The 14,760-nt window shown below is 47.1% G+C and overlaps 7 protein-coding genes across 7 annotated transcripts; 2 read left to right on the forward strand and 5 right to left on the reverse strand.

The window, feature by feature from the left end:
* Positions 1-1,172: 1,172 nt before the first annotated feature.
* On the reverse strand, positions 1,173-2,686 carry EV420DRAFT_1325198 (uncharacterized protein). Its single transcript, XM_060468733.1, has 5 exons — positions 2,548-2,686; positions 2,457-2,500; positions 2,042-2,402; positions 1,459-1,989; positions 1,173-1,405 (listed from the first exon to the last, which is right to left on the reverse strand). The coding sequence occupies exons 1-5, from the start codon at positions 2,621-2,623 to the stop codon at positions 1,353-1,355; spliced, it is 1,065 nt and encodes a 354-aa protein (XP_060338545.1). The 5' UTR covers positions 2,624-2,686; the 3' UTR covers positions 1,173-1,352.
* Positions 2,687-4,164, reverse strand: EV420DRAFT_1325200 (AP complex, mu/sigma subunit). The gene is made up of 8 exons (XM_060468734.1): positions 3,949-4,164; positions 3,771-3,896; positions 3,591-3,721; positions 3,521-3,537; positions 3,445-3,472; positions 3,327-3,392; positions 3,207-3,279; positions 2,687-3,144 (listed from the first exon to the last, which is right to left on the reverse strand). The coding sequence occupies exons 1-8, from the start codon at positions 3,980-3,982 to the stop codon at positions 3,131-3,133; spliced, it is 489 nt and encodes a 162-aa protein (XP_060338546.1). The 5' UTR covers positions 3,983-4,164; the 3' UTR covers positions 2,687-3,130.
* A 79-nt stretch (positions 4,165-4,243) lies between these two features.
* On the reverse strand, positions 4,244-8,243 carry EV420DRAFT_1635523 (RNA dependent RNA polymerase-domain-containing protein; the record flags this gene model as incomplete). Its single annotated transcript, XM_060476461.1, has 13 exons — positions 4,244-5,015; positions 5,063-5,393; positions 5,450-5,695; positions 5,748-5,922; positions 5,987-6,457; positions 6,509-6,639; positions 6,693-6,792; positions 6,844-7,323; positions 7,373-7,425; positions 7,477-7,666; positions 7,720-8,016; positions 8,069-8,118; positions 8,180-8,243. 13 exons carry the CDS (start codon positions 8,241-8,243, stop codon positions 4,244-4,246), a joined length of 3,360 nt encoding a protein of 1,119 aa, XP_060338547.1.
* A 179-nt stretch (positions 8,244-8,422) lies between these two features.
* Positions 8,423-9,609, forward strand: EV420DRAFT_1503593 (Mob1/phocein). The gene is made up of 9 exons (XM_060471188.1): positions 8,423-8,496; positions 8,547-8,634; positions 8,685-8,757; positions 8,810-8,877; positions 8,928-8,953; positions 9,004-9,137; positions 9,183-9,302; positions 9,357-9,403; positions 9,452-9,609. The coding sequence occupies exons 1-9, from the start codon at positions 8,477-8,479 to the stop codon at positions 9,530-9,532; spliced, it is 657 nt and encodes a 218-aa protein (XP_060338548.1). The 5' UTR covers positions 8,423-8,476; the 3' UTR covers positions 9,533-9,609.
* Positions 9,610-11,359, reverse strand: EV420DRAFT_1503602 (uncharacterized protein). Its single transcript, XM_060471189.1, has 4 exons — positions 11,056-11,359; positions 10,492-11,006; positions 10,213-10,445; positions 9,610-10,152 (listed from the first exon to the last, which is right to left on the reverse strand). Exons 1-4 carry the CDS (start codon positions 11,200-11,202, stop codon positions 10,016-10,018), a joined length of 1,032 nt encoding a protein of 343 aa, XP_060338549.1. The 5' UTR covers positions 11,203-11,359; the 3' UTR covers positions 9,610-10,015.
* Positions 11,360-13,520, reverse strand: EV420DRAFT_1299624 (P-loop containing nucleoside triphosphate hydrolase protein). Its single transcript, XM_060468373.1, has 7 exons — positions 13,122-13,520; positions 12,950-13,073; positions 12,683-12,893; positions 12,442-12,632; positions 11,823-12,394; positions 11,685-11,773; positions 11,360-11,634 (listed from the first exon to the last, which is right to left on the reverse strand). The coding sequence occupies exons 1-7, from the start codon at positions 13,459-13,461 to the stop codon at positions 11,539-11,541; spliced, it is 1,623 nt and encodes a 540-aa protein (XP_060338550.1). The 5' UTR covers positions 13,462-13,520; the 3' UTR covers positions 11,360-11,538.
* A 17-nt stretch (positions 13,521-13,537) lies between these two features.
* EV420DRAFT_1503605 (uncharacterized protein) lies at positions 13,538-14,631 on the forward strand. The gene is made up of 3 exons (XM_060471190.1): positions 13,538-14,011; positions 14,064-14,375; positions 14,430-14,631. The coding sequence occupies exons 1-2, from the start codon at positions 13,812-13,814 to the stop codon at positions 14,368-14,370; spliced, it is 507 nt and encodes a 168-aa protein (XP_060338551.1). The 5' UTR covers positions 13,538-13,811; the 3' UTR covers positions 14,371-14,375; positions 14,430-14,631.
* The last annotated feature ends 129 nt before the right edge of the window (positions 14,632-14,760 follow it).

The following is a 14,760-nucleotide window of genomic DNA, read 5'->3' on the forward strand; positions in this document are numbered from 1 at the left end:
TGAATTGAATCCGTAGACCGACAGATGAACTGTCGTGGGTGCTGTTTGTGTATTGCCTCATGGCCACCATAATGGTATAGCCGATTGTTTGGATGAAATGGTGGCTGTTCACGAGACGACAACGCTCGGAGCAAGGGAGGTCGTGTGTCGTTTGATGGGTGGTGCTCTGATAGGAAGCAATGGCTTGCGGTGCTATAAATGACTGTTCTTTTACCGCCGTCTTTACACGATCAGGTGCTAGAATTGGTGGACAAGATTCAGTAAGGGTAACTTGACAATTAGCAAGTTCCGTGCGTATCGTAAAATTCAAACACGTAATTGGATGACTTTCCATAACGATTTGGAGTTCCAAAAGGACTTTCAGATGTATATTAAAATTATTTAGAATCCAAGTATCGTAGATTTTCAAACCATAACACCGTTATCCTTGACCTTGTAGATTCTGAAATAAACAGTTCGAACGTTCTTTGCCCGATCTTGATCTGCTCTGCTTTTGGACTCTGACCACATGGACGACACGGATAGGAATGGCGGCCATCCTCAGTGGTGAAGAACTGGAGTTCCTGGGGGTGGACAGGATCAGACATAGAGAATATAAATATCAGCTAGTGCTTCAAGGATGTGCTGAAAAAGACAAAAAATGCCCGCACTTTATATTGGCAAGAACACATCACCACTCAGCGAAATTACATGATGACGGGATGCAAAGTCTCTGTAGGATACATCTTTTCCCAAACATCAGAGTCCCACCCTTCATTATCTCCCACAAAATTGCGACAGGATGAGCAAAGGGTGTCACTAAATAGAATGTTATTGGCCAGCAGACAGGACAAAACCGGGGAAACTGACAGGAAACTGATCTGAGGGCGAATTGGTGAGCATCCTCAACATTTTCAGGTCCAACGGTGTGTCGGGAGGGTGGAAAAGTACAAGTTCAGTTAAATTATTGCCAGCTAATTAAGGAGCGCGTCGTCGCCGCGTCTGATCGGAATTGAAAGGAAATTGAAATACGGCATCCCAAAAGAGGAAGCTGGCATTTGGAACAGGTTTGGATGACGGTTTGAAGCTGGAAGAGGGGTCCGAGGCCTCATCCAGATGGGTGGTTTGGAAGTGGGTCGAACGATCCTGAAATTTTTGAAACAGCTTACCAATCGCACCGGCATGTCGGCAAGTCACACTCTAGAACGAAATCTGAATTTAGAACCCATTCTAAACGTTATGGAAAGTCATCCATTAGAGGAAATGCATATGCTCGATCAGAGTCCTTCCATAGTAAAATCGAAAATACAACACGACACAAAGCGTAACATTTTCTGTACAAGTCTTCTACTTTAATTCTACCGTCATAATATCTACTTGTCAAGGACAGTGGTCTCAACAATGATACCGGTGACACGGTAAGGGTCTGTTCCATGAAATCATCAACATCAATCATTTTCAATCAAGACCAGAACGTACCAATGTTAGAAGCAGGACGCCTGTCCTCAAGATAACCGTATCCCTGGGCGGCAACATGACGAGGAACACGGATGGAAGCACCACGGTTGGCAACACCAGAGCTGAACTCGCTGATATGGCCGGTTTCATGGCGACCTGTCAGCCTGAGCTCGTTATCCTCTCCGTACACAGCAATATGCTCGTTATGCTTCTTGCTCAACTTCTCAATCGCCGCCTCAATCGCCTGCATTCCTCCGGGCTCACGCATGGCCTTGGTACTGTAGTTGGTGTGGCAACCGGCGCCATTCCAGTCACCAGCTAGGGGCTTGGGGTGGAAGGAAACCTTGATGCCCCACTGCTCCGCAATGCGCACCAAGAGGTAACGAGCCATCCAGAGATGGTCACCCATCGAGATACCCTCGCATGGACCAATCTGGAACTCCCACTGAGACGGCATGACTTCGGCATTGATACCACTGATATTGACACCGGCATATAGGCATGCGCGGTAGTGGGCTTCAATCACATCACGGGCGAAGACCTTGCCAGCACCTATTATTAAGGTTAAGTCACAATGTCAATGATACCAATGTAATGGGCGTACCAGCACCGCAGTAATAGGGTCCCTGAGGACCTGGGAAACCACCCTTGGGCCATCCATAGGGGTGATCATCGAGATCAAAGAGGGTGTACTCCTGCTCAAGACCGAACCAAGGCTGGGAGTCTTTTGCCTGATCCATGACCTTCTTGGCGTGATGGCGGAAATTTGTTTTGTTGGGGGTTCCGTCGTTGTTATAGGTCTCAGCAAGAACGAGGATGTTGTCACCGCCACGGAAGGGATCTTTGAAGATGGCAGCTGGGCGGAGATACACATCGGAGTCATGGCCAGGTGCTTGGTTGGTGGAGGAGCCGTCAAAGTCCCAGATACGGAGGGTGCCAATATCGGTGACCTTCTTGCTCACGGTCTATATAATAACGATAAGTGGGATATCCGGGGTTAGTGGTGGCACCACACTGACCGTAGTCTTCGAGCGAAGACCACCGTCGCCATCGATCCAGACATCTGGGATACGATTAGATGTGACTCGAGAGAGAAAATAAGATGCATACATTCAGCCTGAACTTTCTCGCCTTGGGGGAGGGCGAGGTAGGGAGCAAGGAGATCGTTGTGGTAGGCGAAGGACATGGCGAGCGACGAGGACGAGGAGATGGTGGTGGTTGGGTAAAGGGTTATATGGAAGGGATTTATACCTAAAACGGGGCCCTTTTATTTAAATGCGATCCCGCCAGGCACCGCCTCCGATTGGATGATATGGAGAGATTTGGTCCCAATTTAGCCTGTTCCGGTGTCCCGCTTTGTCGTAACTCGTGCTTGACACTGAGAAGGCTGCTGAGAGACGTCCTTACGCCGTTCATGGCGTCTGTTACTGCTTCGTAGTTTCAATTCCAGTTCCATTTCAGCCCAAATGGATCAGAGAATACTTCCGGTAAAAAAGCCTCGACTCGGCCGAACATTGCGGCCGGGCTTCCGATGGTGGCGCTCACAACCCACGGCCAACCATAACTTTCGTATTAATGTCCTTCCGTCTTTTCCGTGACTCCTCGTGCATATATATTACCGTCGAAAACTTCCTGTAACAGTATCTGTATAGTCAGGGATACTCTAGCAATTATGAAATGGCTAGCTCCTGCGCTACATCATGGGACCTTGACAAAAAAAAATTTCAAGATACGCCTTCAATTCAATCCAGATACGAAGAGGGTCTAACCGACGCGTGATCCCAGTCGTCCTATCGTGTCTTCTGAGTTTTCCTGCTCCTCCACCGTATCCGATTGCGTTACCTGAGAAGGGCGTTAGAGACCACATGGAACCGGAACTAGCTACATACCACACGGAGCACGGATTTCTTCGATGACTCCTGTAGCTCCCCAGAAATGATCAGCTCATCCAGTATCTAAGCAGAACACGTTAGCAGAACTCGTATGACATGTCTTCCACTGACGTACAGCATAGGCTTTCTGGAAGTTGAAGATCCTGAATGGGCATTCAACAAAGACTTTTCATTGGTAGTCATCAACCTACAGATCCAATTCACAAACCTAACAATGCTGTCAGGCAGGGAATCTCAAAGTTACGAAAAGGCTGGTCTTACATTCCCGAAATACCGATCCAACACTTCCACGTATCGATGAATGATCTCCAACGTCACCAACTCATTGTCGCTTGAACCAATTCCACACACGAAGAATAAAGACGCATATCGACGGTACACCACCTTAGTATCTGCAGCAACAATGAACTTTATCTCTTCCAAAAGGTTAGACTAGCGTACCTTTATATTCCAAGAAATTACACATCCTCGTCCGGCGAGCTAATACAAGTTGGGTGACATCTTTGACTATCTTTGCCTTGGCCTTGGGTGGCATCGTGGTGAACCATTTCGCGAGGCGGACTTTTCCTGTTCAACAGATTTCAACTCGTCATCGAACGATGGCTTCAACAATGACTACCTTGCCGCGAAACGAGGAGGATGTAGTTGATCATTACAGAGGGTTACCGTCACGCCTGTCACGACTGACGTCAGAGCCTATGCTCCCCAATCAGTACATGTTGCACGAGGGAAAGCGCGTTTCTCTACGTGTACCGTGCCCGAATAAACAACTTCTACCGGTCAAATATCTAACAGAGCCAAGTCTCAAGCGCCTCAGGAATCAGGATGGCAAAACTTTGATACAACAGAATTCCAGTGAATAGATAATAAAAGTACATATTATTTATAAAATACAGTTGGAAAGGATCCAAAGACTACCGTCGAACCTTGATCATCATTCTCTCATAAAAGTCGCCATTCAGTGGCTTCCCACGCCCCGTAGCACGAGTCTTGATCGCACACAGTTCCCGCATTGCCACATTCCAAGGAAACCTCGTCCACTTCGTTCCAGCACTAGCACGTTGCTCCACGTCGTAAAGATACGCGTACGAAGCCTTAATAATGGTCGCCTCCGTCGACGTTGTAGCCACCAATTCCTCCGGTAAAGGCTTCGCAGCAAACTCCTGGGACAGAGCTCTCAATTCGTCTTGCCTGACCTCAATCGGTAGGTCAGTAAACGCGGCCCCCTTCTTCGGCGACGCGTGCACATTTTTCCTGCCATGGATGTTGTTGAGCTGGGTGCGATGTTTCTGGTATACGTTTTGCACGTGCTTTTTGATAGCGTCCAGATCTCTAAGCCTGTCTCCGCTCTGTGGCCTTTTTGCAACCTCGTATGCCTCTTTCCATGGCGCGGTGAGCTCCTCATCTACAACGAAGGCGGAACAGGCTTTCATTTTTTGCTCCACCTTGCTCAGCTGGATTTCACCTTGCTTTTTTGCGTAACCCTGGATGGCATCCATGACGAATTTTTTGCCCGCAAGTGGCTTGGCTCGAGCAGCATTGGTTTCATCCGCAGACACTTCCTTGGGGTCCTTTGAAAATTCCTTCCATTCAAGAATTTTTTGTGCGTTTTCCTTGCGATCCCTGGAAAGCACATGTGGCGAGACCTTCAAGCCAGTCTTCGCCCCGTCAAGAACAAGGCAAAACCTATGAAGAGGTAATTAATTGGAAGCTTTATCAGAATCGGGAAAAACACTTGCATATGTGCCAAACGTAGTGTTTCAGGATGAGAATAACCCCTCGTATATGCCGAAAAATCATGCATGTTGGAATATGCCCCAACGACCGAGATATCAGTGAGGCCTCGAAGGAGAAACTCTTGCACTTCATGAATGTATGTTGCCGCGCTGACCAATTCACGGGGGATCCGATCGAGAAAAGCCGCAACAGTTTCGTTGGTCGTTGTCTCAAAGTTGTCCTTTTCCAAGTTGCTAGGCGGCAACGACAAGGAAAAAGGCGGATTCACAAAGGGCATCACGAGCTCTGGTTGGAAGATGAGGACTCCCTTGTCACCATCATAGTCACCTTGGAATTTATCATCAACAAGTTATCTTTGGTGTATAAAAAAAGGTACAGCCTACCTCCTGAAAGAATTTCGGCCGCGCGGTGTAACCCTTTGACTGGTAGAATGATCACATCCGTCCTGTTCCGCAAATGAGGTTTATCTACACATCTCCATTTCACTACATCTGTCGGAAGCTTGCATGGATGGCGTGTAAGTAAGACTTCTCCAAGGATCATGTCAGTTTCTAGCCCGTCAGGACCTATCAAGTTACGCCTTGAGCTCTTGAAGAACACTTCTCCTTCCTCTAATTCACCGTCCTGATCTGGAACCACCGTTTTGAATACGTACTTACCCAAAAAAGAAAAGTTGCTAACCTGGGACGATAAACGCCGTGACTGACATCGGGACGTCGATACGGTATGACCTCACGTAGTTATTGATGGCTGACTTGATGACCTGGTGAAGCTTGTCTTTCAGAACCATACAATTCTTCGGAGTAAAGCCCGAGTCGAGAAGATACATGACCTGGAACAAGGAAGTGTTAATTCTCTGATAACAAACAAAGGGATGAGAAACATGCTGTTTCTTCAAGGACAGAAGGACACCCCGAGACTTCGTCGCTCCACCATGCGGTAGACCGTTCATTATTGAGTTGCCGAATACCATCTTCATCGTCATCGTCAAACTCTTCCGTCTGGCGATCGCCGTAGCCTCTGACCCTCGCCATACTTGTTTCCCGCCGTGCAGCGCGAGCTGTCATAATCCCGCCCCGCTTACACAAAGTAGACCACAGATCAAACATGGCGTTCGGCCCATCCCATGTCATTAATGGAGTGACGATATTGTCTTCGAGTCCCTTCTGGAGTAGTGTTTCAAACGCCGAAGCTGGTACACCATTGTGCCATAAATTAATGATGACTTCTGCCGAAAGCTGACAGGAGACGCGGGCGTGGGATGATCGCAAGACATCGATAATTCGTAAAGTTGGATCTTCCAAGTCTGGGTATTGTATCTTCGTTTGAGACGGTCGAATCCAGATGCGAGGTTCGTTGCTGTCGTCACTAGGGTAATGATACAGCAGGCCCTCGAAAAAAGTCATTGATGTTCTGAGTCCATATAAATAATTGGGTGATACCTTGTTTCCGTTTATTCGGCACTGAATGGCCGTAGGCCAGTCATCCCAGTCAAATTTCTTCTTCAGCTGCAATAGTGCGGCCTTGTTTGCCAGGCCTGCGCCGTCAGTCATGTCTGACCCCTGGGATGATACTAATGGAATAAACCGTTACACAATTCCCGGGTATTTGAAAGATTACGCTTACCGACATCATCTATTTTCATAATCTGTCTAGCCTCCAACAATATTCCTGGAGCCGAATTGGACAAGCCTAATGCGAATCGCGCCGACCACTTGGTCATTGTCTAGCCTGGGGTCAACCACTGGCAGTGTTATGAAAAGCTAGAAAAACTTACCTGATTGATGTTGTTCGTGATGGGATTATGCCAATCCAGAAAATCGATAAGAGAAATTCTATCAAGTCGAAAATTCTGAGGGGAGATTTTGGAGCCTTCGACAACCTCGTTGGTCATAAACAAAAACACATTCTTGTCCTTTTCATAGAACGCTCGAAAGACAGAACCATTCAAGATGAACGGGTGCTTGAAAAATAAGACGAGCTCCTTCTCGTAGGAAAGGCATTCTTTGGTAACTTTAATGCGAAGAAAAGATTTGGAACCGAATTTTCGAGCGAAACGGTTAGAAGGCCCTAGCTCGGCTTTTTCGAGAACGATTTTGAAGGAAGGTGAGGATCCTTTTGCCGACGTTTTCTTCAGTTTTCCTCGGAAGTTTACCTTCCCGCCATACCAATCATCGTTAGTTTCATTGAAACCGAGACAGCCGTTGGGGTCTTTCTTCAAAGCCTCCTCCTCCAAGTCCAGTTCCTTCCATGGATTCTAAACACCATCTCAGCTGGATTGACGAAAAGATCTGAGAGAAGCTTACCTTGGCCTCTTTTTCTCTGCTAAACGTCGTGTCACCAACAACCGTGTTCGTGACTAAAGTATGAGATCTCATGAGACTGAGGAATCATTCTTTCGTATCATTACCTTGCTTGAAAGCCTGAGCAACACGAGGAACACCATCATGGTTCGACTTTCCTTTGAATTGACCAAGAACATCGATTAATATATCGGAGTAGTCGATCACATTCGTAGAAACAAGACGCGCTATCTCATACTGTATGCCGTATTGAAGATCGCGGGCTTCAAAGCAGAGTTGATACCGAGGATTGTGAGCCTGGGTAGACGAATGGAATCAGTATTCTGTCGATACAGTAGATTGTCCCCCACGATTATGATAGGCTCGTCTGGATCCACAGCGTTGTCGACAAACGGATTATCGGGGTCATCAGAGGAGAGCCGTCGCCTTAGCTTTCGCGGAGTATCCCCTGTGGAAGTATCATGGCGCCGTTTTCCGAGCGACGATGTGGAAGATTCTGCTGCCAACTCAGGCTCTTGAGCAGCCTGCAAACGTTGTGTAAGGTTTCCTTCTGGTTTAACCTGTTGGCCGCCATCTTGGCTCTCCTCCGAATCGTCATACTCTTTGATGAGATCGACGAAAACGTCGTCATCTGTATAAGTAGATTCCTGCTGAAAACATTACGGCGAGTCAACGAGGCTTCAGCAGAAAAATGATCACCGCTTCCCACACACCGTCGGCTCCCTCGTTAGTGCCCTGGTCATTGCCGTCTGCTTTTCGAGTACAATATACGGTTAGTAAGCTGTTTCACGAGAAATAATCTCCTCAAACCTTCGTAGTCTTCGTCCAAACCGTCAAAAACGCGGTCTATTGGGTGCTGAGGGTGGTAGGGCATCAGGATAGTTGGCAAAGGACAGATTGAGCACGCGTACATTATAATAGGAAGAACCCCTCAAGCGCTTCTTGTATGTTGTAACCCTTAACAAGTAGTTGAATGGAAACGTCGGTCGAATTTCTGGCTTCCTGGATGAATTGAATTTGGAGAACGAAGAATCATCAATGATCTCAGCTCGACCACGTGCTCCTTCTTATTGGCTTCCCTTCTGCTCTCATTAGTGCTCTACCACCATGTCTTCTTTCTTTGGCCTGTACGACACTCGAAATATCAGTATTTCAAGCGCTGATTTATTACATTCAGCGGAAAAACTCGCACATTCAAGCCCCGGAAGGATGTCCCTGAGGGTACTAAGCAATATCAGCTGAGAAAGTACGCCGAAGCTACACTGGTAGGTACACTGCTTATTTGAATCTACTTCTGCACTATGATATTCTTTAGGGATCCGGAAATCTCAGGCTCGCAGTACAGCTACCCGAAGGCGAGGACACCAATGAATGGTTAGCGGTCCACGGTGCGTGTCTGTGCTGATTATCCTTTGAATCCATCTTAATCGTCTACATCAGCCGTCGATTTCTTTAACCATCTGAACATGCTGTATGGAACTATTACTGAGTTTTGCACGCGCGAAGAGGTGGGCACTGCAACCAACCGCCGTGCCGTCGTTATACTGAAAGCGATCAGTGTCCCATAATGTCTGCAGGACCCAGGTATGTCTGAACTACTGCCATCTCGGTTGTGCTTCGCTCATGGCGTCTAGATATGAGTATTTGTGGGAAGATGGCATCAAATACAAACGTCCGACAAAGCTTACCGCCCCTGAATATGTCGATGCTCTGATGAACTGGGCACAGAACCTGCTTGAAGACGAGGCAGTATTTCCTAACAAGATTGGTATGGTGATACGTTCGTTTCGTTCCAATCTCATGGCGCCTTTAGGTGTTCCTTTCCCCAAGAACTTCCGTGACACTGTGCGGACCATTGTCCGTCGTTTGTTCCGCGTATATGCGCATATATATAGCAATCATTTTGATCATATATGCGCTCTGGGTATAGAAGGTGTGTTGCAAAACCTCGTATCATCTGCCCAAAACTAATGCTTTTGTCTTTTAGCCCACCTCAATACGAGCTACAGGCATTTTTTCCTATTTATTAACGAAGTAGGTTTATTCACTTGCTCACGATGATCTTAACTGACTTTTCTCTAGTTTGATCTTGTCGACAAGAAGGAGCTGGCCCCGCTGGATGAACTCAACGATGCCATTTTAGCAGATGATAAGGCCCGGTAGATGTAATGTAAATGTTTATACCCAGGTTACAGTTTGTATGCTTTTCTACGCTAATTTGAATCGATGAGAGATAGTATGTCATGATCGAAAGTGTGATACAGGTCTATTCGTGTATTGTTAGACGAGTGAATTTGGATACAGAGAAATATGCCTGGAAAAGAATAATGTACAACCGATGGCTGGTTTGAGGCTGGGAAAAGGAAAGTAGTCCCTGGAAGGAGAAAGCCCTGATGGTTGATAGTGTAAACAGACAGTGATACAGATCAGTTTCGAATGGTATCGTGAACGAACAGATGACATGTGTGGTCAGTTGCGTGAATGGGCCACAGAGCAGAATAATAATACAAGTGCTTGAAAGTCCCATGATGGAAGGCCGCAATGCGGAATCTAATAAAGAGCAGCTTGTGGCTGTGATCTTTTGGTTATCGTAACATGGAGAACGAAAGCGGTTGCAGGTTACGGCATGATGAAGTGTGTGATGCCTTAGATCGTACGTTTGACTATACTCCACTGGACGACGAGATCCTTCACGCGCATAGTAAGTGCCTCCTTGCAGGCAGGGCACGACAGATGCTCTGCTAGAGGGCCCAAGGCGTTCTCTAGCGTGCTTGCAGAGAGATCTGAAATAAATAGAACATAAGCACACCAAACAGGAAACAAGTCACGTAAGAAATACACACCGGGTCTAGCTTCCCATGCGAGATATGCAGAGGCAAGCGCCCATGCTCGGGACAACCTTTTCTGTTCCTCAAAGTCGCACCAAGGTGTCGGAGGATGGGGATGAGGGGGAGGGAGCAATATCCGCTTTAATGCGTCTGTACGCCCCATATGCAGGAAGAATAGTCGCTTGAGGTATCTTGGACCAATTCGATCCACGAGCTCGTCGGTGAGTCCAGGAAGATGATATGAAAGTCTGGACACAAAATTAGATTCTGCTCGAGAAAAGAAAGAACACTTACAAATGAGATGATGTTGATACTGCGAGGTCATACAAATTGTAACACGCCGCCAATGCATATAGATCCATGGGAAACAGAGGGGCATGTGAGAGCAGATGCGAGTAGAGAGGCGTGGATGGCGATATATGGGATATGACATCGATACCATAGCTTGGCAACTGATGGACTGCAGCCACTAGAGTATCGAAAGAGGGTGAATAATGCATACAGGACATTCGATACACGGTATGCAAAATGATGTTGAGGACCGGGGCTGTCTCGGGTACATGTACGACCACATTCTGCTCCTTCGCGCTGGTCGTTGTGGATAATGGAATCAAAGATTTGAAACGATTACTCGAAACTCCAAGCAGTACGTGAGTATGAATGTAGAAAAATACCGAGTCTGACGACAAAAGGGTCATATCTGGCGGTAGGGCGTCGTTTGGGGCGCCGGGATAGAACGTCGTCGAGACAGAAACGAAGATGTTTTCTTCTGAGGTACCTTCGGCTGTTGGAGAGCCGTTCATCGATTCCTATATACTGTGAGACCAAAGAACAAGTATTGAAGCATATTGGTGTTACCGGTGGAGTCGGGACTTGCGTTGGCGACCCGTCCGAGCCGTGATCCACGCGTATCTTTCCCTCACATGTACTGGAGAAACCGGGTGAGCTCAAAGCCACCGGCTCCGACGCGAAGGAGAGAACCGAATCCCATTCGTTAGTGTCCATGGTGCTGAGACCAGTCGGAACCAGAAGCGTGTCGAAATAAGCAAATATTTCGAGAAGCAACTCTCCGTCAGAAATGAAGATGATAAGGAAAGGCAAGGAAAGGAATAAATGTCGGTAGGGAAGGCGAGGGAAAAAAGGATGGAGCAGGTGCCAAACCAAATTCCTGCACGAGTCTACACCAATCAAGCAGTGATTATCTAATCCCGTCTGCTATATATAACTCAATTATGTGCCCGACAGTCACACGGTCCTGGTAAAAGGTATACATGTAGTACTCTTACTGAATTAATCAGCACTTGGCTATCAGCGTCACCGCAGCAGTATCGCTCCGCTCGATCATACCCTACGATTGGTCCCTGACTCGGACCGGGAATCTCCCTGCTTGATTTTGTGTATTTTTTCGCGTTTCCCAAAGTCAGAGTCATGTAATTCCTGTGCGCGATGGTAAACCTTTGATTTCCCAAGCATAAAGAATTACTGACCATATTCGCCAGTCGTTTGGCGGTAGACACAGCATTTAATTTTTCTAGCACTCGAGCCTCGGGTACGTTCATCTCGGTTAATTGCGTGTCTACGAAAGCCGTTAGACACATATAAAAATATGAGGCAAAGTCGCTCACTGATTCGACCCTCTATCCGCAATACTCGGTCCTCGTCACGTTCCGTTACAAAACTGATAGCGACACCCCCTTTACCTGCACGTGCTGTTCTACCAACTCTGTGCGTGTATTCCTCCGGCTCCATGGGCATGTCCCAATTTATTACCAGCGCAACGTCTTCAATATCGAGACCACGACTACCCACGTCCGTTGATATCAGGACGGGTACCACCGACGACCGGAACAACGAGAGTGATGAGAGTCGTTCCCGCTGCGTCAGCCGCGAATGTAAAGCTGTACTTCGTATTGATAGAGTCTTCAGTACAAGCGTCAGATAGGCTGCTGTTCGGGGACGGTTGCAAAATATAATTGTTGGAGGCGGTTGCTCCGGAACATCTTCTTCATCCGTTGATTTCTTTTTATCCCGTTTGGTCTTTGATGGTTTCCCAATTTTTTTGACCGGCTCAGGTGGTGCGCGCCGCATATGTAACGTTGACTCCGGCGGATTGCATAGCAAATAATACAGATAGGATTCTCGAACGTGCGATGGCACGAGAAGGTAGTGCTGTTTTAGCGTCGCCACAGTCTCAATACTACGGAAGCATGAACAACAGCACATTAAAGAAGACAAAACACGCACGTCTCGGACATTCTGTGTACGAATGGTTTCTGTTTCCCGGGTTGCGGTTCTGCATTAGCTAGGTTTTCTATTGAATCGGTCATGGTCGCGGTGAATAAGCATGTCTGCCGTGATTTGGGAAGAACCCCGAAAAGATGGGCAAGCTCCGGTGCGAAAGTTGGTGTAAGAAGACGATCTGCTTCATCTAAGACCTGAATGCGATGCCATTAGTCCCGGAAACCTCAGAAATTATAGAGCGTACCAAAAATTTCACCCGTGACAGATTCCATTCCCCGCTTCCGCTGTTCAAATGGTCAACGAGACGGCCTGGTGTTGCAATGACAACGTGGGGGCGGTTCCCAAGTTCCAAACTTTGAGCCATCATATCCATACCTCCAACAATGACGGACGTGCGAATGTTCAACGCAGATCCAAGCACTGCAAACTGTTCCGAAATTTGAAAGGCCAACTCTCTACAAGCTACGATGAATAAGAGAACGTGAGTACCGAGTGAGGTACAGTAACCTACCGAGTGGGTGTTAATACTAGCGCAAATATCCCGTAGGGGTCTATAGCAAGTTTTTGGAGTATGGGTAGGGCGAATGCGATGGTCTTTCCTGAACCCGTTTTCGCGTTTCCGATACAGTCCCTGCCTGTAACATGTAAGTATGAAAGTAAAAAGAAAGTGATGAAGGCTGCACCTGACAAGAGAGGAGGTATACACGCTGCCTGAACTTCTGTTGGCGTTCGTATTGACATGGAGGTGAGGGCGGCCTGCAGTGGTCTAGATACTCCCAAGTCTGAGAAGGAGGTATGTTTTGAAGTCGTGGCGGTCAGAGCAGGTTTCGGTTGTGAGGTATCTTTTGTTTTGAAGCGGGATAAGCTGCTCAGTTCTCCGGCAGGTATTTCTTCATCGGAGGGCTGAATTTGACGATGTTCATCTCCAGCATCACTGTCATCGCTGGAAGTGTCTTCATCATCATCTAATACTTTTGGCCGCTTGTTGGGCGCCTGAAAGGCTACGTCGGTCCTGCGCTTCATGGTAATCAGCAGTTAGAGCGTAAGGGGCAGAAAAGGTATGCAAGGCAAGGTATGTCACACAGGTCACATCGTTTTCCGGCGATCATTTTCTCCTTTTCTTCTCAAATTCCCAATGTTCGCACTGATGTGTTCGTTCGCTGGTACACTCAGCTGGGTGAGGATAACACCGACTTCTCGTACAGGTCGGACTTTCTAAATCGTTGGTCGTTCCCCGAGGGAACTTTGGGAATGCTTACTAGTCACCGTCGTCTACTACTTTCTACTGCACTCGGCCCGTCCTGATCGCTTTAAATACCTGACATGAATGTATCCGGAAGCCCCCATCACACCCATCGTCTTACTGTTCTGCTATGTCCAAGACAATTGCCTCGTTTACCGCTCAGCTGGTCACATTCACCACTCCTTTGCCCGTTTCAGAGGTTTTGCACCGTCTTGACAAAGAAGTTAACAGGGAACAATCTACTGGATTGATCCCTTTTCTCAAGTCTGGCGTCCCTAAAGAAACATTTGAAGAAGGCTTGAAGAAAATGGCCAATGGTAACGATTTCTTGTAAGCAATAAGTATTCCATCGCTGTCGTGTTTGAGTGATTAACGTGTTTAGGTTCTTCTTCCAAACCAATCACTCTGTTTGGATGAAAACCTACAATGAAAATGTCCCGACGGCGATAGTTTACACCATTGGAAATCCGGTCATCGCCGAAACAATGCTGAGGCATGACCTTCGAGCCTCCCTTAACATCCCCCCTCGTCTTCTAATCCTGGAAAAGGCGGACCGTAGTGGGACGGATATCGTATATCATCTACCGTCCTCTGTGATGGCGTTGGGGGATAACACAGAACTCAAAGCCGCTGCTCAGATCCTCGACGACAAAGTTGAACAGCTGCTCACGAAGGTTACAATGCTGTAGTAGAGGTGAGAGGTTGCGTCATGATCCTGTGTCGATGCTATTCTAATCGAGACTGCCAGGAGCACAACACTAACCTTATGTTAAGGCCATACAATTGAAGATACAGATTATAACAGTTATGATCGTTGCTTGAGTTCTGATCATTACGAAGAGTATTACTATCGATGAACGATCGACGTCCCGGTATCCCTTGAGATACACTTTTTCTGTTCGTAGGTATATTGTATGAGGTAGCAGAAATGCCAATACTACACTATATACATCCTTGGAACATTCTCATGCAAACCTCCGAAGGTAAGTTATAACTGATAAATATTTAATATACTTTCACTACATTGAAACTATTTACTACGAACACGCATTCTTACTCCGAAATATACAAAGTCTCGC

The sequence above is a fragment of the Desarmillaria tabescens genome (genome assembly GCF_030435595.1).
Source record: "Desarmillaria tabescens strain CCBAS 213 chromosome Unknown EV420scaffold_2, whole genome shotgun sequence".
Lineage (NCBI taxonomy): Eukaryota > Fungi > Basidiomycota > Agaricomycetes > Agaricales > Physalacriaceae > Desarmillaria > Desarmillaria tabescens.

Coding starts and splice junctions, on each gene's coding strand:
- EV420DRAFT_1325198 (XM_060468733.1), bottom strand. CDS start 2,623: ATGTCCTTCGCCTACCACAACGATCTCCTTGCTCCCTACCTCGCCCTC. Junction 2,501..2,547: donor CGAGAAAGTTCAGGCTGAAT/GTATGCATCTTA, acceptor ATCGTATCCCAG/ATGTCTGGATCGATGGCGAC. Junction 2,403..2,456: donor GTCTTCGCTCGAAGACTACG/GTCAGTGTGGTG, acceptor GTTATTATATAG/ACCGTGAGCAAGAAGGTCAC.
- EV420DRAFT_1325200 (XM_060468734.1), bottom strand. CDS start 3,982: ATGATCAACTACATCCTCCTCGTTTCGCGGCAAG. Junction 3,393..3,444: donor ACTTCCAGAAAGCCTATGCT/GTACGTCAGTGG, acceptor TGTTCTGCTTAG/ATACTGGATGAGCTGATCAT. Junction 3,280..3,326: donor AGAAATCCGTGCTCCGTGTG/GTATGTAGCTAG, acceptor CGCCCTTCTCAG/GTAACGCAATCGGATACGGT.
- EV420DRAFT_1503593 (XM_060471188.1), top strand. CDS start 8,477: ATGTCTTCTTTCTTTGGCCT. Junction 8,954..9,003: donor ATAATGTCTGCAGGACCCAG/GTATGTCTGAAC, acceptor CATGGCGTCTAG/ATATGAGTATTTGTGGGAAG. Junction 9,138..9,182: donor AGTATTTCCTAACAAGATTG/GTATGGTGATAC, acceptor TGGCGCCTTTAG/GTGTTCCTTTCCCCAAGAAC.
- EV420DRAFT_1503602 (XM_060471189.1), bottom strand. CDS start 11,202: ATGGACACTAACGAATGGGATTCGGTTCTCTCCTTCGCGTCGGAGCCG. Junction 11,007..11,055: donor CGCAAGTCCCGACTCCACCG/GTAACACCAATA, acceptor CACAGTATATAG/GAATCGATGAACGGCTCTCC. Junction 10,153..10,212: donor CGCATGGGAAGCTAGACCCG/GTGTGTATTTCT, acceptor TATTTATTTCAG/ATCTCTCTGCAAGCACGCTA.
- EV420DRAFT_1299624 (XM_060468373.1), bottom strand. CDS start 13,461: ATGAAGCGCAGGACCGACGTAGCCTTTCAGGCGCCCAACAAGCGGCCA. Junction 13,074..13,121: donor TATACCTCCTCTCTTGTCAG/GTGCAGCCTTCA, acceptor TACATGTTACAG/GCAGGGACTGTATCGGAAAC. Junction 12,633..12,682: donor TGTCACGGGTGAAATTTTTG/GTACGCTCTATA, acceptor CATCGCATTCAG/GTCTTAGATGAAGCAGATCG.
- EV420DRAFT_1503605 (XM_060471190.1), top strand. CDS start 13,812: ATGTCCAAGACAATTGCCTCGTTTACCGCTCAGCTGGTCACATTCACC. Junction 14,012..14,063: donor GCCAATGGTAACGATTTCTT/GTAAGCAATAAG, acceptor TAACGTGTTTAG/GTTCTTCTTCCAAACCAATC.